A 26,282-nucleotide genomic window follows, 5' to 3' on the forward strand; every position below is an offset into this window, starting at 1 on the left:
GAGACCATATGCTGGTGCGGTTGGCCCTGGGTTCCTCCTAATGCAAGACAATGCTAGACCTCATGTGGCTGAAGTGTGTCAGCAGTTCCTGCAAGAGGAAGGCATTGATGCTATGGACTGGCCCTCCCGTTCCCCAGACCTGAATCCAATTGCACATCTGGGACATCATGTCTCGCTCCATTGCACCACAGACTGTCCAGGAGTTGGCGGATGCTTTAGTCCAGGTCTGGGAGGAGATCCCTCAGGAGACCATCCGCCACTTCATCAGGAGCATGCCCAGGCATTGTAGAGAGGTCATACAGGCACGTGGAGGCCACACACACTACTGAGCCTCATTTTGACTTGTTTAAAGGACATTACATCAATGTTGGATCAGCCTGTAGTGTGGTTTTCCACTTTAATTTTGAGTGTGACTCCAAATCCAGACCTCCATAGGTTGATAAATTTGCTTTCCATTGATACTTTTTGTGTGATTTTCTTGTCAGCACATTCAACTATGTAAAGAGAAAAGTATTTCATAAGAATATTTCATTCATTCAGATCTAGGATGTGTTATTTTAGTGTTCCCTTTATTTTTTTGAGCAGTGTATACATACACACACACACACACCTGTTCTGAAAGGCCCCAGAGTCTACAACACCACTAAGCAATGGGCACCACGAAGACCGAGGAGCTTTCCAAACAGGTCAGGGACAAAGTTGTGGAGCAGTACAGATCAGGGATGGGTTATAAAAAAATATCAGAAATTTTGAACATCCAACGGAGCACCATTAAATCCATTATTTACACAAATGGAAAGAATATGAGACCACAACAAACCTGCCAAGAGAGGGCCGCCCACCAAAACTCATGGACCAGGCAAAGAGGGCATTAATCAGAGGGGCAACAAAGAGACCAAAGATAACCCTGAAAGAGCTGCAAAGCTCCACAGCGGAAATTGGAGTATCTGTCCATATTACCACTTTAAGCCGTACACGCCACAGAGCTAGGCTTTATGGAAGAGTGGCCATAAAAAAAGCCATTGCTTAAAGAAAAAAAATAAGCAAACACGTTTGGTGTTTGCCAAAAGGCACGTGGGAGACTCCCTAAACATATGGAAGAAGGTACTCTGTTCAGATGAGACTAAAATATATATTTTTGGCCATCAAGGAAGAAGCTATGTCTGGCGCAAACCCAACAACTCACATCACCCGAGAACATCAGCAGTCCCTGCTGTTTTTCCTCAGCAGGGACTGGGAAACTGGTCAGAATTGAAGGATGGAGCTAAATACAGGGAAATTCTTGAGGGAAACCTGTTTCAGTCTTCCAGAGATTTGAGACTGGGTCGGAGGTTAACCTTCCAGCAAGACAATGACCCTTAAGCATACTGCTAAAACAGCACTCGAGTGGTTTTAGGGGAACATTTAAATGTCTTGGAATGGCCTAGTCAACGCCCAGACCTCAATCCAATTGAGAATCTATGGTATGACAAATATTGCTGTACGCCAGCGGAACCCATCTAACTTAAAGGAGCTGGAGCAGTTTTGCCTTGGGCAAAGATCCCAGTGGGGGGGGGGGGGGGGTGAATAGTTATGCACGTTCAAGTAGTTTTTTTGTCTTATCTCTTGTTTGTTTCACAAAAGAAATGATTTTGCATCTTCAAAGTGGAAGGCATGTTGTGTAAATTAAATGATACAAACCACCAAAAAAATATATTTTAAATTCCAGGTTGTAAGGCAACAAAATAGGAAAAACGACAAGGGGGTGAATACTTTCGCAAGCCACTGTATATGACAATTTTGACAACCTCTCCAGAACTCTCCGATCAGAAGTGTCCTTAATTAAGGAAAAACTGAAATCTGTAGACACACTACAGGCAACAGTGACTACACAGGGCACTACCATACAGTGATGACATAACATAACATAACCACCCTTCAGCCACAGTCAAGTGTTTAAAGAAAAATGCGAGAACCAAGAAGGATGTCAACGGCGCCAAAACATTCGCCTGGAGGGCATTGCTGAAGGTCTAGAGGGGCCCCGTCCAACAGACTTTGTTTCTCAAATATTGCAGGACATGCTTAACCTCAAAGAAAACACCCTCTTAGAGACTGTGCCCATAGGTCACTGCGAGCTAGACTCAGAGAGGGTGATCCCCCAAGGCTCTTCGAGGGTATTAGAGGGTATTACCACCATGTCCGAGACCAGATCATGTGCCAAGCTGGAGAAGCAACACTCTTACTGACAGAGGCAAGAGACTGTCCATTTTTCCAGACTTCACTGCCTCTGTGGCCAAGAAACAGATGCCTCACAAGTCCTCAACTGGCAGCTTAATTAAATAGTACATGTAAAACACCAGTCTCAATGTCAACAGTGAAGAGGCGACTCCGGGATGCTGGCCTTCTAGGCAGAGGTCCTCTGTCCAGTGTCTGTGTTATTTTGCCCATCTTAATCTTACATTTTATTGGCCAGTCTGAGATATGGCTTTTTCTTTGCAACGTAAACAAGACTAAGGAGATGATTGTGGACTACAGGAAAAGGAGCACCGAGCACGTCCCCATTCTCATCGACGGAGCTGTAGTGGAGCAGGTTGAGAGCTTCAAGTTCCTTGGTGTCCACATCAATAACAAACTAGAATGGTCCAAACACACCAAGACAGTCGTAAAGAGGGCACGACAAAGCCTATTCCCCCTCAGGAAACCAAAAAGATTTGGCATGGGTCCTGAGATCCTCAAAAGGTTCTACAGCTGTAACATCGAGAGCATCTTGACCGGTTGCATCACTGCCTGGTACGACAATTGCTCGGCCTCCGACCGCAAGTCACTTCAGAGGGTAGTGCGTACGGCCCAGTGCATCACTGGGGCAAACCTCCCTGTCATCCAGGACCTCTACACCAGGCGGTGTCAGAGGAAGGCCCTAAAAATTGTCAAAAGACCCCAGCCCGGCCCATATGCTAGAATATGCATATAATTGACAGATTAGGATAGAAAACACTAAAGTTTCCAAAACTGTCAAAATATTGTCTGTGAGTATAACAGAACTGATATTGCAGGCGAAAACCTGAGGAAAATCAAACCAGGAAGTGGCCTCTATTTTGAAAGCTCCATGTTCCATAGCCTGCCTTCGCTCCATTTAAAGGGATATCAACCAGATTCATTTTCCTATCGCTTCCTCGAGGTGTCAACAGTCTTTAGACATAGTTTCAGGCTTTTATTTAAAAAAATGAGCGAGAAAGATATCATCGCGTAGTGGATAGCTGGGTGTTCGCATGAGTTTTGCCTGCGCAACAGTGGGGCAGCCATTTTCTCTCCCTCTCCTACTGAAAAAGAGACAGTGCCGGTTGATATATTATCGATTATATATTTTGAAAACAACCTGAGGATTATAAAAACGTTTGACATGTTTCTGTGAACATTACGGATACTATTTGGAATTTTCATCTGCGTTGTCGTGAACGCTCAAGCCTGTGGATTTCTGAACATAATGCGCCAAACAAACGGAGGTATTTTGGATATAAAAATAATCTTTATGGAACAAAAAGGAACATTTATTGTGTAACTGGGAGTCTCGTGAGTGAAAACATCCGAAGATCATCAAGCGATTAATTTGATTGCTTTTCTGATTTTCGTGACCAAGCAACTTTGATGCTAGGTGTTCATAATGTTTTGTCTAGTGATCGATAAACTAACACAAACGCTTGGATTGCTTTCGCTGTAAAGCATATTTTCAAAATCTGACACGACAGGTGGAATAACAAAAAGCTAAGCTGTGTTTTGCTATATTGCACTTGTGATTTCATGAATATAAATATTTTTAGTATTCTTTTTTAAATGTGGCGCTCTGCAATTCAGCGGTTGTTGATGACAATTATCCCGCTAACGGGATGGGTTGCGTCAAGAAGTTAACTACACATGGTTGATATTACTAGATATTATCTAGCGTGTCATGCGTTGCATATAATCTGACTGAGCATACAAGTATCTAAGTATGATTGAGCGGTGGTAAGCAGAAGCAGGCGCGTAAACAATTCAAACAGAACTTTCGTGCGTTTTGCCATCAGCTCTTCGTTGTGCGTCAAGCATTGCGCTGTTTATGACTTCAAGCCTATCAACTCCCGAGATGAGGCTGGTGTAACCGAAGTGAAATGGCTAGCTAGTTAGCGCGCGCTAATAGCGTTTCAAACGTCACTCGCTCTGAGCCTTCTAGTAGTTGTTCCCCTTGCTCTGCATGGGTAACGCTGCTTTGAGGGTGGCTGTTGTCGTTGTGTTCCTGGTTCGAGCCCAGGGAGGAGCGAGGAGAGGGACGGAAGCTATACTGTTACACTGGCAATACTAAAGTGCCTATAAGAACATCCAATAGTCAAAGGTTAATGAAATACAAATGGTATAGAGGGAAATAGTCCTATAATTCCTATAATAACTACAACCTAAAACTTCTTACCTGGGAATATTGAAGACTCATGTTGAAAGGAACCACCAGCTTTCATATGTTCTCATGTTCTGAGCAAGGAACTGAAACGTTAGCTTTCTTACATAGCACATATTGCACTTACTTTCTTCTAAAAACTTTGTTTTTGCATTATTTAAACCAAATTGAACATGTTTCATTATTTACTTGAGGCTAAATTGATTTTATTGCTTTATTATATTAAAGTTAATAAAATAAGTGTTCATTCAGTATTGTTGTAATTGTCATCATTTAAAATAAACAAATACAAAATCAGCCGATTAATTGGTATCGGCTTTTTTTTGGTCCTCCAATAATCGGTATCAGCGTCTAAAATGCACCTGTGTAATGATCATGCTGTTTAAGCAGCTTCTTGATATGCCACACCTGTCAGGTAAATGGATTATATTGGCAAAGGAGAAATGCTCAGTAACAGGGATGTAAACAAATTTGTGCACATAATTGGAGAGAAATTAGCATTTTGTGCATATGCAACATTTCTGGGATCTTTTATTTCTGCTCATGAAACCAACACTTTAGATGTTGTGTTTATATTTTTGTTCAGTGTACAATGTTTTCATGGGTCAAGTGGTGGAATGAACCTTAAAGAGAATATGTAATCTGGCAGTTAAATTGCAAAATGTTGTAGTGTAGAACGTCCCATACTGAACCACTGAGACCTGGAAGCAAGACAGGTCTTAACCAGGTGGATATAGGTGCGCTATTTTAATTTTTGTATGAAAAACGTTCCCGTTTTAAACAAGATATTTTGTCACGAAAAGATGCTTGACTATGCATATAATTGACAGCTTTGGAAAGAAAACACTCTGACGTTTCCAAAACTGCAAAGATATTGTCTGTGAGTGCCACAGAACTGATGTTACAGGCGAAACCCAGATAGATAAAAATCCAATCAGGAAGTGCCGCATTTTTTAAAACCGTCTCATGCCAATGACTCCTTATATGGCTGTGAATGAGCTACGAATGAGCTTACGTTTTCCACGCATTCCCCAAAGGTGTCTACAGCATTGTGACGTCTTTTTAGGCATTTCCATTGGAGAATAGCTGTAAGGGACCATATTTGGCAAGTGGTCACATGGTGTCTCCCGGAGACAATCTCGCGTAAAATACTGAGGTAGCCATTTTTCCAATCACTTCTTATGAGAAAACAATTGCCTCGATGGATATATTATCGAATATATATGTTAAAAACACCTTGAGGATGGATCCTAAACAATGTTTGCCGTGTTTCTGTCGATATTATGGAGCAAATTTTGAAAAACGTTTGGCGTTATAGTTTAAGTATTTTTCGGTCGATTTCTCAGCAAAAACTGATGAACAAACGGGAGCTTTTTCGCCTTCAAAAATATTATTTTTGGAAAAAAGGAACATTTGCTATCTAACTGGGAGTCTCCTGAGTGAAAGCATCTGAAGTTCTTCAAAGGTAAATAATTTAATTTGGTTGCTTTTCTTATTTTCATGAAAATGTTGCCTGCTGCCAGCAGAGCCTAGCATAGCATTATGCCATGCTAAACTTACACAAATGCTTGTCTAGCGTTGGCTGTAACGCATATTTAGAAAATCTGAGATGACAGTGTTGTTAACAAAAGGCTAAGCTTGTGTTTGAATATATTTATTTCATTTCATTTGCGATTTTCATGAATAGGAAAATTTGTGTTATGCTAATGAGTTTGAGGCTATGATTACGCTCCCGGATACGGGTTTGCTAGTCGCAAGAAGTTTTAAATAGTATCTCATGGATATCATTCCTGAAGACGTGCATCACTGAGTGCTAAAATCCAAAATTGCATTACCAGAAGAAAGTACGTTCTCAGAAGAAAATCCTTGAGTAGTTTACACACTGTACAAAATCTAGTTAAGCTCACAACCAGTGGTTGCAAACGGTTCAGGTAACAGAACTGAAAAATAAAACATTTTGAGGAACAGGAACGAAAGTGATATACTGTTTCGGAACAGTACTGTTATTTTAAAAACATGGGAACTAGTTAATAACATTGATGTTCTGGGCATTTTTTTCAGTCCCACAAAAAACCCTCACTCTAACTCAGGAACATATTCCAGTGTCTGCCTGCCAGCTGGAAAATCATTGCCAGTGTGTGTGCATGTATATAGGCAACCTCCCCCTCCAAAGCTTAGGCCACTGTATCCTACTGATGTTAAAGGTGTTATTTAGGAATTAGAGAGAGATTTGTAATTAAGAGAAAAATGTATTATCTTTTCAATGCTCGGTATGGACAGGGGCTGAGTCACTGGCTTACTGGCGCTCTTTCATGTCGTCCCTAGGAGGGGTGCGTCACTTGAGTGGGTTGAGTCACATGATGTGATCTTCCTGTCTGGGTTGGCACACCCCCTTGGGTTGTGCTGTGGGGGAGATCTTTGTGGGCTATACTCGGCCTTGTCTCAGGATGGTAAGTTGGTGGTTGAAGATATCCCTCTAGTGGTGTGGGGGCTGTACTTTGGCAAAGTGGGTGGGGTTATATCCTTCCTGTTTGGCCCCGTCCGGGGGTATCATCGGATGGGGCCACCGTGTCGCCTGACCCCTCCTGTCTCAGCCTCCAGTATTTATGCTGCAGTAGTTTATGTGTCGGGGGGCTAGGTTCAGTTTGTTATATCTGGAGTACTTCTCCTGTCTTATCCGGTGTCCTGTGTGAATTTAAGTATGCTCTCTCTAATTCTCTCTTTCTTTCTCTCTCTCGGAGGACCTGAGCCGCAGGACCATGCCTCAGGACTACCTGGCATGATGACTCCTTGCTGTCCCCAGTCCACCTGGCAGTGCTGCTGCTCCAGTTTCAACTGTTCTGCCTGCGGTAATGGAATCCTGACCTGTTCACCGGATGTGCTACTTGTCCCAGACCTATTATTTGACCATGCTGGTCATTTATTGGCTATGTTCTGTTATAATCTCCACCCGGCACAGCCAGAAGAGGACTAGCCACCCCTCATAGCCTGGTTCCTCTCTAGGTTTCTTCCAAGGTTTTGGCCTTTCTAGGGAGTTTTTCCTAGCCAACGTGCTTCAACACCTGCATTGCTTGCTGTTTGGGGTTTTAGGCTGGGTTTCTGTACAGCACTTTGAGATATCAGCTGATGTACGAAGGGCTATATAAATTAATTTAATTTAACACTACAGTTTCTGCTTCACATTGATTTATTAATGAACAAGGTAAGACGTGTTAATTCTGAGGCTGCTCTGCACACACAAGCTTGCTAGCTACAGTAGCTCTGGTGGAAGTTAAGCCAACTCTCGGAAGTTCAAACACATTCAAAGTTCCTCCATAGAAGCCGCTCCTCTGTAGCTATAATTCTGTGGGCTTTACTCTGATAATGCATGTCGTAACAATGCCCAGCGCATCAAACCAAGCCTCCACTAGCGGTCTCCCCATCCGCAAATTCAGTCACATTTCACGCCCTACACTTGTCTGTCCATCACGCATGCAAGTAACTATAGCCTAGGCAGCCAATAACACCAATGCACAAATCGGCTGCCTAGGCTAAAACAAGTGGTGTAAAGTACTTAAGTAGTACTTTAAAGAATTTTTACTTAAGTCATTTTTTGAGGGTATCTGGACTTTATATTTTTGCCAACTTTTACGTCAGTACATTCCTGTAGAAAATAATGTACTTTTTACTCCATACATTTTCCCTCACACCCAACAGTACTCGTTACATTGACAGGAAAATGGTCCAATTCACACACTTATCAAGAGAACATCCCTGCTCATCCCTACTGCCTCTGATCGGTCGGACTCACTAAACACAAATTATTTGTTTGTAAATTATGTCTGAGTGTTGGAGTGTGACCTTGGCTAGCCGTAAATAAAATAAAATTGTGCCATCTGGTTTGCTTAAAATAAGGCATTTGAAATTATTTATTCTTATACTTTTGATAATTAAGTACATTTTAGCAATTCCATTTACTTTTAACACTTACGTATATTTAAAACCAAATACTTTTGACTTTTACTCAAGTAGTATTTTATTGGGTCACTTCACGACAATTGAGTACTTTTCCCACCACTGCTACTTAAGTTGTTTTTTGGGGTCTGTACTTTACTATTTATATTTGACAACTTTTACTTCACTACATTCCTTAAGAAAATAATGTACTTTTTACTCCATACATTTTCCCGGACACCCAAAAGTATTTGTTACATATTGACAGGTGTCATGACTGCCTTGTGAGGATCCAAATAGGTCAGATCAACTTTGAAATAAATAACATCAACCAGAGCCCCTTTCACTCGCAGAGGAGGCAAGGAGGGAACTGGTGGGGGTAAACCCTGTTGTAAGTCAAGGAGAGAACATTCAGCATCTGCCTCTCCAATGTTCACCACAGGAATGTGCCTTTGTTTTAAAAATACTTTTCCCTCCGAAACTCAAACACGGTCTAATGCGAATACTGGAACAATATTTACATTTACATTTAAGTCATTTAGCAGACGCTCTTATCCAGAGCGACTTACAAATTGGTGCGTTCACCTTAAGACATCCAGTGGAACAGCCACTTTACAATAGTGCATCTAAATCTTTTAAGGGGGGGGGGGATGAGAAGGATTACTTTATCCTATCCTAGGTATTCCTGAAAGAGGTGGGGTTTCAGGTGTCTCCGGAAGGTGGTGATTGACTCCGCTGTCCTGGCGTCGTGAGGGAGTTTGTTCCACCATTGGGGGGCCAGAGCAGCGAACAGTTTTGACTGGCCATTAATATTAACATAGAACGTGGGGAATAGTCAGAAGCGACCTAAAAGAACACTAATGTCGGTTTGGTTGTTATTTTGTGATGTCATTAAAAAATGTTAGAAAAGGAAATACTGCAACTTGCAAAGAATACATACTACATGTACCAATGTTTCCATCCTCTGTGTTGTGCATGCTATATGAAAAATAATTAAAGTGTTAATGAGCTCAGTCTCACGCGTGCCAGTGAGAGGTAGCTGAGTTCCATTGCATTTCTAAAGACAAAGGAATTCTCCAGTTGAAACATGATTGAAGATTTATGTGAACATCCTAAAGATTGATTCTGTACATCGTTTGACATGTTTCTACGAACTGTAACGGAACTTTAACTTTTCGTCTGGACCTAGTGCTCGCGCCTCGTGAATTTGGATTTGTGAACTAAAACGCGCAAACAAAAAGGAGATATTTGGACATAAATGGACTTTATCGAACAAAACAAACATTGTGTAACTGGGATTCCTGGAAGTGCATTCTGATGAAGATCAAAGTTAATATTTATAATGCTATTTCTGACTTCTGTTGACTTCACAACATGGCAGGTATCTGTATGACTTGTTTTGGTCTCTGAGTGCTGTACTCAGATTATTGCATGGTGTGCTTTCTCCATAAAGTTTTTTTGAAATCTGACAGCGGTTGCATTAAGGATCTATATATTTAATCAATGTTTATGATGAGTATTTCTGTAAATTGACGTGGCTCTCTGCAAAATCACTGGATGTTTTAGAAGCAAAACATTACTGAACATAACACGCCAATGTACACTGAGATTTTTGGATATTAATATGAACTTATCGAACAAAACATACATGTATTGTGTAACATGAAGTCCTATGAGTGTCATCTGCTTTTTGTGACTCCTCTCTTTGGCTGGAAAAATGGCTGTGTTTTTCTGTGACTAGGTACCGATCTAACATAATCAGATGGTGTGCTTTCGTCGTAAAGCCTTTTTGGGACACTGTGGTGGGATTAACAACAAGTTTATCTTTAAAATTGTGTCAAATACTTGTATGTTTGAGGAATTTTAATTATGAGAATTCTGTTGTTTGAATTTGGCGCCCTGCACTTTCACTGGTTGTTGTCATATTGATCCCGTTAGCAGGATTTCAGCCGTAAAAAGTTATTAAGAGAAGGATGTGATTTAAGAAACTATAAGAGGAAATTGTTTCTATAACTGTGCACAGTAAGTAGTCACCGCCCCCTTGAGTGAGGTCAGAGAGCGTGTCAACCTGACAGAACCGCTCATTTTAAAACAAACTATAAAATTATGGATTAAGAATTAAAATATTAGACCAGAGAGAAAAAAAGTGGTTTGAACTCAATCTCAACATGAGGTAGAGACGATAGTCACCTCCCAGACAATCACTGGTACAGCTGATTATCTGTCCTTAGTAATGTGGGACCATTCTACTACTCTGCTCAAACCACCGTAGTACACTACTTTCATCACCCCGCTGGGAACCATCGACACAGCTTGCTGGCTTATTTTCAAAGAAGCATCTTCCAGAGCAAATGGAAGGAGAATAAACTCTTTAGTTCTGTTCAGGACTACATGACAAGTTACCGGATACCGGACAACGGCAGAGGAGAACAGTAGAAGACGGGTGGGAACCCCTTTTGGACAATCAGGGCTTTACAAGCGTGCCGCGAAAAGGCCCAACTCCCTTTCCAAGGCGACCTGGTTTATTAGAGAAAGACGGCAAACCAAGGCATTTTCAAGTAAATACATTCATGATTTATTACTCCAAGCGGGCGGCGGTTAGTGTGAAAGGATAAGTGAGAGTAGTTTCTAAATGTACCAACGTTTAGTGTCTCTGTCCCGCTCTCTCTTTCCTCGCCCTCTCCATGGCTTTTGTAACGAACAGCCATATTGTTGTCAGTCCGCTAGGGACCTGTTTCTAATGTATTAAGTGTGTATGTTTATCCTGTGTTACCATTTAGTTAGCTAGTAAATAAATTAAACACATTTGTGTAGTACTGAATCATAAGGCTCTGGTTTTTGCAGATGCAAGGATGTTACGACTGTTCAGAATGATGATACAAAGCTATTAATAAGTTGACTGTTTATTGATATGATAGGTAAAGATCTGTCGCAAAGACCTGGCGATCTGTCACGAAAACAAACAAACAAAAATGTGCCGTTTGGTTTGCTTAATAAGGAATTTGAAATAGTTTATACTTTTACTTTTGATACGTAAGTACAATTTAGCAATTCCGTTTACTTTTGATACTTTAGTATATTTAAAACCACTTTTATCAAGTAGTATTTTACTGGACTTGAGTCATTTTCTATTAAAAGGGATCTTCACATTTAGTCAAGTATGACAATTGAGTACTTTTTCCACCACTGGGTAACTATAGGTTGCTCGCTCCATAGCAAGCTGCTCTATACGCACTAATTGGTTAAGTAGTTTAATGTCAAGCTAAATATAAAAAAATGAGAGGTTAATAAAAAGGAACAATATAAATAATTACTTTTTTTGGGTTCGAACCAGATCAGAACTTGTTTTTCAGGTTAGAACAGAACAGAATGAAACAATTGGAAAATAATTTAGGTTCCAACCCCTGGTCACAACATTGTTCCATCTCTCATGCAGTGTGCCGCCTATTCATGTTTCCAGGTCTGAAATTGTTAGTTATCAGAAATACATTGAAAAATAATAATAATAACAATGTTGACATAAACACCCCCACCAACAAAAACAAAAATAAACGCGACATGTTCCCCATTTTCAGGAGCTGAAAAAAAGGTCCCAGAAATTATTAACTCAAAAATGTTGTGCACAAATTTGTTTAAATCACTGTTAATGAGCAGTATCTTTAAAACCCTTTCAGGATCCACCCCTTTTTTTTCAATTTTCACCTGAAATGACTACTGCCTGTAGCTCAGGCCCTGAAGCAAGGATATGCATATTCTTGGTACCATTTGAAAGGAAACACTTTGAAGTTTGTGGAAATATTAAGACTGTAGGAGAACACAGTAGATCTGGTAAAAGATCATTCAAAGAAAAAAAAACATTATTTTGTATTTTTTTAAACCATTATATTTTAAATGGAAGAGAAAGGCCATAATGTATTAATTACAGCCCAGGCACAATTTAGATTTTGGCCACAAGATGGCAGCAGTGTATGTGTTAAGTTTTACACTGATCCAATGAACCATTGCATTTCTGTTCAAAATGTTGTATTAAGTCTGCCCACATGTGCCTAATTGGTTTATGAATAACTTTATGTTCAAAATTCTTTCACTGTAATAGCTACTGTAAATTGGACAGTGCAGTTAGATTAACAAGAATTTAAGCTTTCTGCCAATATCAGATATGTCCATTAGAGGTCGACCGATTATGATTTTTCAACGCCGATACCGATACCGATTATTGGAGGACCAAAAAAAGCCGATACTGATTCATCTGACTTTTTTTTTTTATCTGTAATGAATTAACACTTAACTTAATATAAAACATCAATAAAATCAATTTAGCCTCAAATAAATATTTAAAAAATGTTCAATTTGGTTTAAATAATGCAAAAACAAAGTGTTGGAGAAGAAAGTAATATGTGCCATGTAAAATATGTGCCATGTAAAAAAGCTAACGTTTAAGTTCCTTGCTCAGAACATGAGAACATATGAAAGTTGGTGGTTCCTTTTAACATGAGACTTCAATATTCCAAGGTAAGAGGTTTTAGGTTGTAGTTGATATTTATAGGACTATTTCTCTCTATACCATTTGTATTTCATATACCTTTAACTATTGGATGTTCTTACAGGCACTATAGTATTGCCAGTGTAACAGTATAGCTTCCGTCCCCCTCCTCGCCCCTACCTGGGCTCGAACCAGGAACACATCGACAACAGCCACACTCAGAAGCATCGTTACCCATCGCTCCACAAAAGCCGCGGCCCTTGCAGCGCAAGGGGAATAACTACTCCAAATCTACAAGCGAGTGACTGCTGGCAAAACGCACGAAAGTGCTGTTTGAATGAATGATTAAGGGCCTGCTGCTGCTCAGTCAGACTGCTCTATCAAATCAGACTTAATTATAACATAATAACACACAGAAATACGAGCCTTTGGTCATTAATATGATCGAATCCGGAAACTATCATTTCGAAAAACAAAACGTTTATTATTTCAGTGAAATACGGAACCGTTCGGTATTTTATCTAACGGGTGGCATCCCTAAGTCTAAATATTCTTGTTACATTGCACAACCTTCAATGTATATCATAATTACGTAAAATTCTGGCAAATTAGTTTGCAATGAGCCAGGCTGCCCAAACTGTTGCATATACCCTGACTCTGCATGCAATGAACGCAAGAGAAATGACACAATTTCACCTGGTTAATATTGCCTGCTAAACTGGATTAGTAGTTATAACTAGTGATTATGATTGATTGTTTTTTATAAGGTAAGTTTAATGCTAGCTAGCAATTTACCTTGGCTTCTACTGCATTTGCGTAACAGGCAGGCTACTCGTGGAGTGCAATGGTTAGAGCGTTGGACTAGTTAACTGTGCGGTTGCAAGATTGAAACCCCTGAGCTGACAATGTGAAAATCTGTCGTTCTGCCTCTGAACAAGGCAGTTAACGCACAGTTCCTAGGCAGTCATTGAAAATAAGAATGTGTTCTTAACTGACTTGCCTAGTTAAATAAAAGGTTTATTTAAAAACATTTTTTTAAATATATATTTTTTTTAATCGGAAATCGGCACCCAAAAATACAGATTTCCAATTGTTATGAAAACTTGAAATCGGCCCTAATTAATTGGCCATTCCGATTAATCGGTCGACCTCTAATGTCCATGTCCTGGGAAATGTTGTTACTTACAACATTGTGCTAATCGCATTAGCCTACGTTAGCTCAACCGTCCCGTGGAAGGGACACATATCCCTAAGAAGTTTTAATAAAGCCCTTTTGTGGGGAAAAACTCATTCTGATTGGCTGGGACTGCCTCCCCAGTGGGTGGACCTGGCTTCCTTCTATGAACTGTAACTCAGTCAAATCTATGAAATTGTTGCATGTTGAGTTTATAGTGTTGTTCAATATAATATCAATACATATTTAGTTTGAGATATTGTTTACCTTCTGTAAGTTTAAGAAATATTGCCTTGTGCCTTTTAAGTCCATTACCAAACACCCACATAACTAAGGTATTTTCACATTTCTCTCCATCATGAGGGAGAATAATAAAAGTTCACCAACTAGTGATTTTACTGATTTCACATTTGTTTATGAATGTGATAACTCGTAATTTAATGATTACTACAAAAAATAAAAATTTAAACAGAATTACTGCAACTGAATTGGCTACAACGGGAAATCATAATCGTCACAAACCACAGCCGGGTCACCTGCTACTGTCCTCCGTTCCACTGGCATACAGTTAGGTTCAACTGTTTTCTTTGTCTTTGTTGTCCGGTGGTCAAACCAAGAGTGTTACAACAGTTTGAACCACCCCTCTATGCCTTTCACTCTCACCTCTCCCAGCTCTTACACACCTACCCATGAGCCCCCTCTTTCCATTTACTGATACCAACATACTCACCCAATGAGTACCGACTGACACCGGATGTTGGTAAGTAGTTGAAACTTGGTCAGTCCCTCCTGGCCTTGATGTTAACGTCCACAGTTGGATCGGACAGGTTCAGATTTGGTCCAATCATGGATATTTCCCAAGTTTGGATAGTACAGTAAGTAGAGCGCAATACAGTACCGCACAGTAAGTACAATACAGTAAAGACAAGTAGAGTATAGTACATTGTACTGTACTGAACTCTACTGTCCAAACTTGTGAAACATGAGAATGACATTACATGGGGCAGCAGGTAGCCTAGTGGTTAGAGCGTTGGGCCAGTAACCGCAAGGTTGCTAGATCAAATCCCGAGCTGACAAGGGAAAAATCTGTCGTTCTGCAGTTAACCCACTGTTCCTAGGCCGTCATTGTAACTAAGAATTTGTTCTTAACTGACTTGCAAGTTTAAAAAAATGTATGAAAAACAAGTCGCATCTGCACAGTTCCACTAAATTAGTTTTTGTACCATTTTCAGTGGAAATTGTTGAAGGTAGTCCTTGTGCATAGAGTTGTATTGTTTGTTAGTTTCAATACAATGATTTTTGTTTGGCATACATTTTAAAGTGAAAAAACTGGCATCATAAGCTGTTTCCGTGGAAATGCCCAAAACATTCACAGCAGTATCAGATTTCACTGCATGAGGGCATGGAGGCAGAACACAGTAAATCTCCCTGTGATTAATTACCAAGATTATTGACCCCATGGAGCCAGAGAACCACATCCCTCACTATGTAGGAAGGGTGACGTGCTGACCTCTTCCACTCTTCCCCCTTTGTCCTGGGGCACAGTAGAGCAGGAAGTTATGACCAGCTTTCAGGCATCCTGTTTTCAGCGAGAACAAAAATAAACTAATGTCTGACCCACACGCACATGAATGGAGAAAAAAAAAAAAAAGACTAAGGAAAGTGGGATGATGGGCTTGAAAACAATCATGTCTCTGAATGTCAACACCTTTGTTCATGAGTGACGTTACACATCCATATAAAAGCTGACAAATGAAGCAATACAGGCCAGTGGTGCACATGCCCCTCACTCTGCCCAATTTCACCTAAAAACTCTGATTGCTTCATACAGGGAAAGTAACTTAATTCAGCGGCACACTAAATCCATTCAGTGAGTTGATTAAGACTAGAGGTTGACCGATTATGATTTTTCAACGCCGATACAGATTAAATCAGATGATTTTTAAAAATGTATTTATAATAACGACAATTACAACAATACTGAATGAACACTTATTTTAACTTAATATAATACATCAATAAAATCAATTTAGCCTCAAATCATTAATGAAACATGTTCAATTTGGTTTAAAAAATGCAAAAAAATGTTGGAGAAGAAAGTAAAAGTGCAATATGTGCCATGTAAGAAAGCTAACGTTTCAGTTCCTTGCTCAGAACATATGAAAGCTGGTGGTTCCTTTAAACATGAGTCTTCAATATTCCCAGGTAAGAAGTTTTAGGTTATAGTTATTGTAGGAATTATAGGACTATTTCTCTCTATACGATTTGTATTTCATATACCTTTGACTATTGGATGTTCTTATAGGCACTTTAGTATTGCCAGTGTAGCAGTATAGGTTCCGTCCCTCGACTTGCCCCTACCTGGGCTCGAACCAGGAACACAACGACAACAGCCACCCTCGAAGCAGCGTTACCCATGCAGAGCAAGGGGAACAACTACTAGAAGGCTCAGAGCGAGTGATGTTTGAAACGCTATTAGCGCACACCCCGCTAACTAGCTAGCCATTTCACATCGGTTACACCAGCCTAATCTCAGGAGTTGATAGGCTTGAAGTCATAAACAGCTCAATGCTTAAAGCACAGCGAAGAGCTGTTTGAATGAATGCTTAAAAGCCTGCTGGTGCCTACCACCACTCAGTCAGACTGCTCTATCAAATCATAGACTTAATTATAACATAATAACACACATAAATACGAGCCTTAGGTCATTAATATGGTCAAATCCAGAAACTATCATCTCAAAAACAAGACGTTTATTCTTTCAGTCGGTCGATCTCTAGTAGTGACCAAAACAGACAGACAATCACTGTTTAAGCACCTGTCGCAACAATAACGAGCCAAAAGAGGGAAGACAACATTTTGTCTAATTGTCTGTTAAAGATTGGAGAACCCTGGTCTACAGGTTTGTCCCATACTGGTGGTTTTATTTGGCCCCCCAATATCATTGTTGTACATAAGTCTGTAAAAACATCAGTATATCGGTGATTTTAATTTTGTATTCCCAAGCATAATAGAGACACGTGATTGCATAAATTTAAGCAAGATTTATTTTGTTTTAGTAAAATATTATATAGGATTGGGATTCTGGCAGTCAAATTGCAGTCTACAGATGATTTCTAATCATGTTCCAGCTCGCAAACCATCCCCTCAAGACAAAAATCGGCCCGCGGCTGAATCTAGTTGATGATCCCTGCCGACAGACAGACAAAGGTTTCTTAATAATTTGTTACAGTGGTGACCGGCATTGAGAGGAACCAGGAATGAGTAGATCTGGAATGCTTACCCCACACCAACAAACACAGATGACAAAAACGTCCTCCTAATCTCCATCTAGCATTATCCTGCTCCACCATGGAAAAGAGAAGCAGCTCTGGGCTACCCAAGCAAGTCCACTAACACTAAGTATTAACAACACTTACCTCTGATTTAGCCGCCGCTCATAGTCACTCCCAAAGTCCTGCAAACCAAGAAAAAGCAGAGGAAAAGAAACAAAAATTACCAAATCTGATACTTCAAGACATTGAAGCGCTACAGTGCAGCCATTAGTATCAGGTGGACATGGATCTACAGGTAACTGACAAAATAAAGGAAACACCAACAAAGCATCTTAAAATAATTGTCCAGTGTTTCCATATTTCTATGATATATCATCTACACAGAGAACAAAACATTAGGAACACCTTCCTAATATTGAGTTAAACCCCCTTTCGCCCTCAAAACAGCCTCAATTCATCGGGGCATGGACTCTACAAAGGTGTCAAAAGCGCTCCACAGGGATGCTGGCCCATGTTGACTCCAATGCTTTCCAAAGTAGTGTTGAGTTGGCTGGATGTCCTTTGGGTGGTGGACCATTCTTGATACACACGGGAAACTACTACCATACCCCGTTCAAAGGCACTTAAATCTTTTGTCTTGCCCATTCACCACTGAATGGCAAACATACACAATCCAAGTCTCAATTGTCACAAAGATTAAAAATCATTATTTAACCTGTCTCCTCCCTTCCATCTACACTGAAGCGGATTTAACAAGTGACATAAAAAAAAAAAATTCACCTTTATGTAACCAGGTAGGCCAGTTGAGAACAAGTTCTCATTTACAACTGCGACCTGGCCAAGATAAAGCAAAGCGACAAAAACAACAGCCTTACAAACAAACGTACAGTCAATAACACAATAGAAACATCTGTATACAGTGTGCGCAAATGAAGTAATGAGGTAAGGCAACAAATTGGCCAATAGTGGTGAAGTAATTATTTGTAAATACCATTACAAAGTAGGTGTTGGCTTTGGGGATGACCAGTGAAATATACCTGCTGGAGCGCGTGCTACGGGTGGGTGTTGCTATGGTGACCAGTGAGCTGAGATAAGGCGGGGCTTTAGCTAGCAAAGAGTTATAAATTACCTGGAGCCAGTAGGTTTGGCGATGAATATGTAGCGAGGACCAGCCAACGAGAGCATACAGGTCGCAGTGGTGGGTAGTATATGGGGTATTGGTGACAAAACATATGGCACTGTGATAGACTGCATCCAATTTACTGAGTAGAGTGTTGGAGGCTATTTTGTAAATGATATCGCTGAAGTCAAGGATCGGTAGGATGGTCAGTTTTACGAGGGTGTTGGCAGCATGAGTGAAGGAGGCTGTGTTGCGAAACAGAAAGCCGATTCTAGATTATAATTTGGATTGGAGATGCTTAATGTGAGTCTGTAAGGAGAGTTTACAGTCTAACCAGACACCTAGGAATTTGTAGTTGTCCACATGTTCTAAGTCAGAACCATCCAGAGTAGTGATGCGAGTCAGGCGGGCAGCGATCGGTTGAAGAGCATGCATCTTGTTTTACTAGCATTTAAGAGCAGTTGGACGCCACGGAAGGAGTGTTGTATGGCGTTGAAGCTCGTTTGGAGGTTTGTTAGCACAGTGTCCAAAGAAGGGCCAGATGTATACAGAATGGGGTCGTCTGCATATAGGTGGATCAAGGACTCACCCGCAGCAAGAGCGACATCATTGATATATACAGAGAAAAGAGTCTGCCTGAGAATTGAACCCTGTGGCACCCCCATAGAGACTGCCAGAGGTCCGGACAATAGGCCCTCCGATTTGACACATTGAACTCGGTCTGAGAAGTAGTAGGTGAACCAGGCGAGGCAGTCATTAGAGAAACCAAGGCTGTTGAGTCTGCCGATAAGAATACGGTGATTGACAGAGACGAAAGCCTTGGCCAGGTCGATGAAGACGGCTGCACAGTACTGTCTCTAATCGATGGCTGTTATGATATTGTTTAGGACCTTGAGCGTGGCTGTGGTGCACCCATGACCAGCTCGGAAACCCGATTGCATAGTGGAGAAGGTACGGTGGGATTCTAAATGGTCGGTGATCTGTTTGTTCACTTGGCTGTCGAAGACTTTAGAAAAGGCAGGGCAGGATGGATATATGTCTGTAGCAGTTTGGGTCTAGAGTCTCCCCCTTTGAAGAGGGGGATGACCGCGGCCGCTTTCCAATCTTCAGGAATCTAAGACGATACAAAAGAGAGGTTTAACAGACTAGTAATAGAGGTTGCAACAATTGTTGTGGATAATTTTAGGAAGAGAGGGTCCAGTTGCTGCAGGGGGTGCAGCGCTGTTGGGCCTGGGGTAGCCAGGTGGAAAGCATGGCCAGCTGTAAAGAAATGCTTATTGATATTCTCGATTATCGTGGATTTATCAGTGGTTACAGTGTTTCCTAGTCTCAGTGCAGTGGGCAGCTGGGAGGAGATACTCTTATTCTCCATGGACTTTAGTGTCCCAAAATGTTTTGGAATTAGTGCTGCAGGATGCAAATTTCTGTTTGAAAAATCTAGCCTTTGCTTTCTTAACTGAGTGTATTGGTTCCGGACTTCCCTGAAAATGTGCCTATTGCGGGGACTATTCGATGCTAGTGCAGTACGCCATAGGGTGTTTTTGTGCTGGTCAAGGGAAGTGAAGTCTGGAGTGAACCAAGGGCTCTATCGGTTCTTAGTTCTACATTTTCTGAAAGGGGTATGCTTATTTAAGATGGTGAGGAGAGCACTTTTGAAGAACAACCAGGCTTCCTCCTGAAAGCTTATATGGGATCATAGCTTTCACCTGGATTCAAATCAAACGGTCACATGCGCCAAATACAAGTGTAGTCCTTAACATGAAATGCTTACTCCCAAGCTCTTACAGTTCAAGCGTTTAAAAAAAATTCAACAAATAAACAAAATTGTTAAAATTATAACAATAAAACAACAAGGCTACAGTTGAAGTCGGAACTTTACTTACACACACTATAGTCAAATACATTTACACTCAAGTTTTCCACAATTCCTGACATTTCATCCTAGTAAAAACTCCCCGTCTTAGGTCAGTTAGGATCACCACTTTATTTTAAGAATGTGAAATATCAGAAGAATAGAGAGAATTATTTATTTCAGATTTTATTTCTTTCATCACATTCCCAGTGGGTCAGAAGTTTACATACAGTCAATTAGTATTTGGTAGCATTGCCTTTAAATTGTTTAACTTGGGTCAAACATTTCGGGTAGCCTTCCACAAGCTTCCCACACTAAGTTGGGTGAATTTTGGCCCATTCCTCCTGAAAGAGCTGATGGAACTGAGTCAGGTTTGTAGGCCTCTTTGCTCACACACGCTTTTTCAGGTCTACCCACAAATGTTCTCTAGGATTGATGTCGGGGCTTTGTGGATGGCCACTCCAATATCTTGACTTTGTTGTCCTTAAGCCATTTTGCCACAATTTTGGAAGTATGCTTGGGGTCATTGTCCATTTGGAAGACCCATTTCCGACCAAGCTTTAACTTCTTGACTGGTGTCTTGAGATGTTGCTTCAATATATCCACAATTTTCCATCCTCCTGATGCCATCCATTTTGTGAAGTGCACCAGTCCCTCCTGCAGCAAAGCACCCCCACAACATGATGCTGCCACCTCCGTGCTTCACGGTTGGGATGGTGTTCTTGGGCTTGCAAGCGTCCCCCTTTTTCCTCCAAACGGTCATTATGGCCAAACAGTTCTATTTTTGTTTCATCAGACCAGAGGACATTTCTCCAAAAAAGTACAATATTAGTCCCCATGTGCAGTTGCAAACCATAGTCAGGCTTTTTTTATGGCGGTTTTGGAGCAGTGGCTTCTTCCTTGCTGAGCAGCCTTTCAGGTTATGTCGATGTTGGACTCGTTTTACTGTGGATATAGATACTTTTGTACCCGTTTCCTCCAGCATCTTCACAAGGTCCTTTGCTGTTGTTCTGGAATTGATTTGCACTTCTCACACCAAAGTACATTCATCTCTAGGAGACAGAACGCATCTCCTTCCTGAGCGGTATGAAGGCTGCGTGGTCCCATGGTGTTAATACTATTGTTTGTACAGATCTACAATTTTGTTTCTGGAGGTCTTGGCTGATTTCTTTTGATTTTCCAATGATGTCAAGCAAAGAGGCACTGAGTTTGAAGGTAGGCCTTGAAATACATCCACAGGTACACCTCCAATTGACTCAAATGATGTCAATTAGCCTATCAGAAGCTTCTGAAGCCATGACATTTTCTTGCATTTTCCAAGCTGTTTAGAGGCACATTCAACTTTGTGTATGTAAACTTCTGACCCCCTGGAATTGTGATACAGTGAATTATAAGTGAAATAATCTGTCTGTAAACAATTGTTGGAAAAATTACTTGTCATGCACAAAGTATATGCCCTAAACAACTTGCCAAAACTATAGTTTGTTCACAAATGTCTTGTTGATGGGTTGAAAAACAAGTTTCATTCTCCAAACTAAGTTCTATTTCAACTATTTCAACTGTATATACAGGGGATACTAGTACCGAGTCAGTGTGCAGGGGTACAGGTTAGAGGAAATGTGTACATGAAGGTAGGGGTGACATGACTATACATAGATAAACAGCAAGTAGCAGCAGTGTACAAAACAATGTAAATTGTTTTTGGGTGGGGGGGCGCAATGTAAATAGTCCGGTGGCCATTTGATTAATTGTTCAGCAGTCTTATGGCTTGGGGATAGAAGCTGTTAAGGAGCCTTTTAGTCCTAGACTTGGCGTTCCAGTTCAGCTTGTCGTGCAGTAGAAGAGAAAACACTAACTTGGGTGACTGGATTCTCTGACAATTTTATGGGCTTTCCTCTGACACCGCCTATTATATAGGGTCCTGAATGGCAGGAAGCTTGGCCCCAGTTATGTACTAATGTTCTTTGAGTAAATAGCAAGCATTTTTCAAACTCTTTGAGACAAGTTTGAGGTGAGGTTTTTGAAGTGTTTTTCTACAATTTATGCTTTGACCACAAATACGAGTATAGGACGAGTCAACAACATTATTTAAGTTAACAGAATAGGGTGATCTTCAACGAGCCTTGGCATAGATTCTACAAGTGTCTGGATCTCTATTGGAGGGATGCCACAGCATTCTTCCAAAATAAATTCCATAATTTGGTGTTTTGTTGATGGAAAACACTGCCCCAGGCGCCGCTCCAGAATCTCCCATTATTGTTCAATTAGGTTAAGATCTGGTGACACCCACTGTTTGTGTGTCAATCTAATAAACATGATAAGAAATATGACAACTCATAAATGTTCATTGTTAACCTAGATACCTGACTTTATGAGAGAGGTGAGCGCCACTAAATGGAGGGAATGGGGCCATTCTTCATGATAAAGTTTCACAACAGTAATATCTTCAAAACAGTTCTTATTGTACTAGGAGGGATATCATAGATTGGAAGTATCAAGATAGAACTACAGATGTAGGATCTTAATTTTATCACTTTTGTTGCTGCGAACTTTGTGCCCAGCAGGAAATGCAAACTTGTACTGTATTTGAGTTTTAAAAAGGCTTCAAGTTTGTCATTTTCACTCTGAAATTTCAGACTTGATTTTCCCTAAGAAAAAAGTGTTATCAACCTCTACAGAAATGTCTATTAATTATGAAATACATCATTCTAATTTCCTGTTGCTGCAGGATTTTTTTCTGCTGTAGCAAGCTGGCTCTAATTAAGATCCTATATCTGTACATGGTGACAGGTAACTGAGGTGGGCCATTCTCCAGAAGTTTCACCTACTAAAACCTGAGGGATGTCAAACAAAGCACTACTAGCAATCTCCCTGCCAAGGTAAGGTAGGCTGTGCCAGAGTACAGCAACAATGAGAGCAAATACTTGTGACAAGTTGTGTCCAATACTGCATTTCAGCTCCAAAAACACACGCCGCTTTCCATTTTTGAACTAACTAAATAGGGCGAGCATTACACTTGTGATGAGCAGAAAACAGCAAAGAAAACTCATTGTCTTTCATAAAAATTTGAAGTTTCACAAACACACAAAACAGTGAGTAAAGTAAAGGTTTATGTCCCCATCTAAACAAACAGTGCCAGTAAGGTAATATGGTTGGCCTCTACCCAGGGGAAGGGCACCGAGGGGCCAGGTGAAACACACCAGGGAGGGTAATCCAATAGTTCACCTGAACAGCCCTGCAACCGCTACAAGTGAAATTACAGCCATAATTCTGCCACAGCAAGACATAAAAGCAACAAGTTAGAGCCATGAATAGAAAGAAGATTTCACTTCGTAGGGAAGAGTCTAAAACCGAGGAATGAAACTCTCCGCGTGGGTAAAGAAGCAGAGCATTTTAGGTTGTGATTGTACTTTTGTTTTCATGACTAATCAAAACTCGTTTCCTCATGGCCCTCTGCAGCATACATATGGTGAGCAATATGTTGAAGCACATTTGTTCATTAAAATAACATCAAATTGATTATAAATACAGTGCAGATATTGTTAATGTTGTAAATGACTATTGTAGCTGAAAACAGCTGATTTCTTTATGGAATATCTACATAGGCCCATTATCAGCACCCATCACACCTGTGTTTCAATGGCATGTTGTGTTAGCTAATCGAAGTTTAGCATTTTAAAAAGGCTAATTGATCATTATTACACCCTTTTTCAATTGTGTAAGCACAGCTTAAAACTGTTGTTCTGATTTAAAGAAGCAATAAATCTGGCCTGCTTCAAACTAGTTGAGTATCTGGAGCATCAGCATTTGCGGGTTCGATTACAGGCTCAAAAGGGCCAGAAACAAAGGCCTTTCTTCTGAAACTTGTCAGTCTATTCTTGTTCTGAGAAATGAAGGCTATTCCATGCGAGAAATTGCCAAGAAACGGAAGATCTCGTACAACGCTGTGTACTACTCCCTTCACAGAACAGCGCAAACTGGTAGTAACCAGAATAGAAAGAGTGGGAGGCCCAGTTGCACAACTGAGCAAGAGGACAAGTACATTTGTGTCTCGTTTAAGAAACAGATGCCTCGCAAGTCCTCAACTGGCAGCTTCATTAAATAGTACTCACAAGACACCAGTCTCAACCTCAACAGTGAAGAAGGGACTCCAGGAGGCTGGCCTTCTAGTCAGAGTTCCTCTGTCCAGTGTCTGTTCTTTTGCACATCTTAATCTTTTATTGTTATTGGCCAGTCTGAGATATGACTTTTTCTTTGCAACTCTACCTAGAAGGCCAGCATCCCGGAGTCGCCTCTTCACGTTGAGACTGGTGTTTTTAGGGTACTATTTAAAGGACAAAAAATAAGTGGTTTTCTTTCAAAAACAAGGACATTTCTAAGTGACCCCAAACTTTTGAACGGTAGTGTATATAGAATCGCAATACATATTGCGATCGTGATAATATTGCATCATGTGATCCCTGGCAATTTCCAGCGCTACATGTAGGGCTAATAGCTATATTTCACTTTTGCTATTCTTGGCTAATTCATGTAGCCTACCTTCCACCGTCACAACAGCTACCATATTGTTACCCCACCACCGTCCTCTCCTCAATGCTTTCCCTCCACTTCTCATTCCCTCCACCGTTCATGTGAGAATGACATCATAGCTGCAGCAGCCTCCTGAGGGGCTTGGTTGCTCCTCATCAGTCAGGGCCCTGGGAACAACGAGGCAGCCAGTCAGTCAATTCCAGCCCGCATGGAAAGTGAGTGACAGGGAAGGCCAGTCCTCTGTCATGCCAGCTCAACTATCGCCATCCTCATGACAAACATGTTTCTTTTTACACATCTCTTTTTCACATTGCAGGTGTAATGAGTCAGGCCCAATGACTCAGTATTTTAAGGCAAAGAAGCAGTCTAATGAAAGAAAATAAAGATCAGCTAATGCTATGGTCCCAGTTCTTGATATAACAATGATTGTTCTCATCTTTGATACAAATCCACCCTCTACTCCTCAGTAAGGGCTAGTGCCTAGTGGAGACATACAACCTTCCTTCCTTCCTTCCTTCCTTCTGGAGGCTAGTGTCTTTGTTGAGTTTTACATGACTACAGTTTATATTAACAGTTAGCACCCCCAACTGGTCGAGGTGTACTATCAATTCAAAAACAGTACTTTGACTAACTATCATTTCTATGAGTTATATGAGTTACATCACATGCCATTGGGGTGATTTGTGTAGGCTTAACTGTTATATTTTGAAATGTCAAAAAGTGGTCATGTTATTGTTTAGAATTACCTTGCATTTTGTGATGGGATTAAAGCATTGGCTAAAGTTAATACGGACTCATGGTTCAGCTAACAAATAAAACACTTCAACACAAGGAGCAGTAACATGAGTCCCTTTGTCATCTTGGAAGTGTTCAAGATGGCAAAGGGATTACATGTTTTTTACTTGTCTGTCTGTATTGTCAGACTACTCTCTGTATGGGAAATTACTAGGCCTCTACCACATGCCATGGCTGTATGAAGTTATGCCACATTTCACCTCATTGACAGTTCCTTTAGAAGACATTATATAAATCAGTATATAGAACATTACATACTGTCCATAATAACACTGGTTTTGGCAAAAGTAGCTAACATTTAGCTAGCCAACATTTTGGTCTACCAGATTTTATGGCACTACTGCAGTACCGTTACACACACACACACAAATGTGTTAGCTGGCTAGCAAGCTAGTTTACTACATTCACCAGCAGGATAGAGAAGAAAACAGCACAGACCTTGTTTAAAAGCACTTCCATTTAACGAGCAAACTAGCTAGTTGTGGGTTTTAAAGCTCAAGCTTGTAACAACGTTGTGTGCAATACAATTATGATTAATACATACTCAGTGATAAAATAACAAGGTACCTATGCATGATAAGAATGCAAACTAGGTACCTAATGCCATAGTAATTTGGAAATGGCAAGTGGTAGCTAGCTAATGTTGGTCATTAATATGTTAACGTTAAATCAATTGCTAATTAGTTAAAAGAAAATAAGTACACGCTAGCTAACT

The 26,282-nt window shown here is 40.6% G+C and overlaps 1 protein-coding gene across 3 annotated transcripts in view; it reads right to left on the reverse strand.

Annotated features, from left to right (window-relative positions):
• ssh1a (slingshot protein phosphatase 1a) overlaps positions 1 to 26,282 on the reverse strand; it is a 55,787-nt gene that overhangs the window by 28,804 nt on the left and 701 nt on the right. For 2 of the 3 annotated variants that reach the window (XM_029678235.2, XM_029678234.2), the window contains exon 2: positions 17,415 to 17,452. In XM_029678235.2, coding sequence (XP_029534095.1) covers positions 17,415 to 17,452 — 38 coding nt within the window. Of the gene's footprint in view, positions 1 to 17,414; positions 17,453 to 24,781; positions 24,911 to 26,282 lie in introns of those variants that run through there. The other variant, XM_065026678.1, reaches the window with a different exon arrangement.

This window comes from Oncorhynchus nerka, linkage group LG13 (genome assembly GCF_034236695.1).
Source record: "Oncorhynchus nerka isolate Pitt River linkage group LG13, Oner_Uvic_2.0, whole genome shotgun sequence".
NCBI lineage: Eukaryota > Metazoa > Chordata > Actinopteri > Salmoniformes > Salmonidae > Oncorhynchus > Oncorhynchus nerka.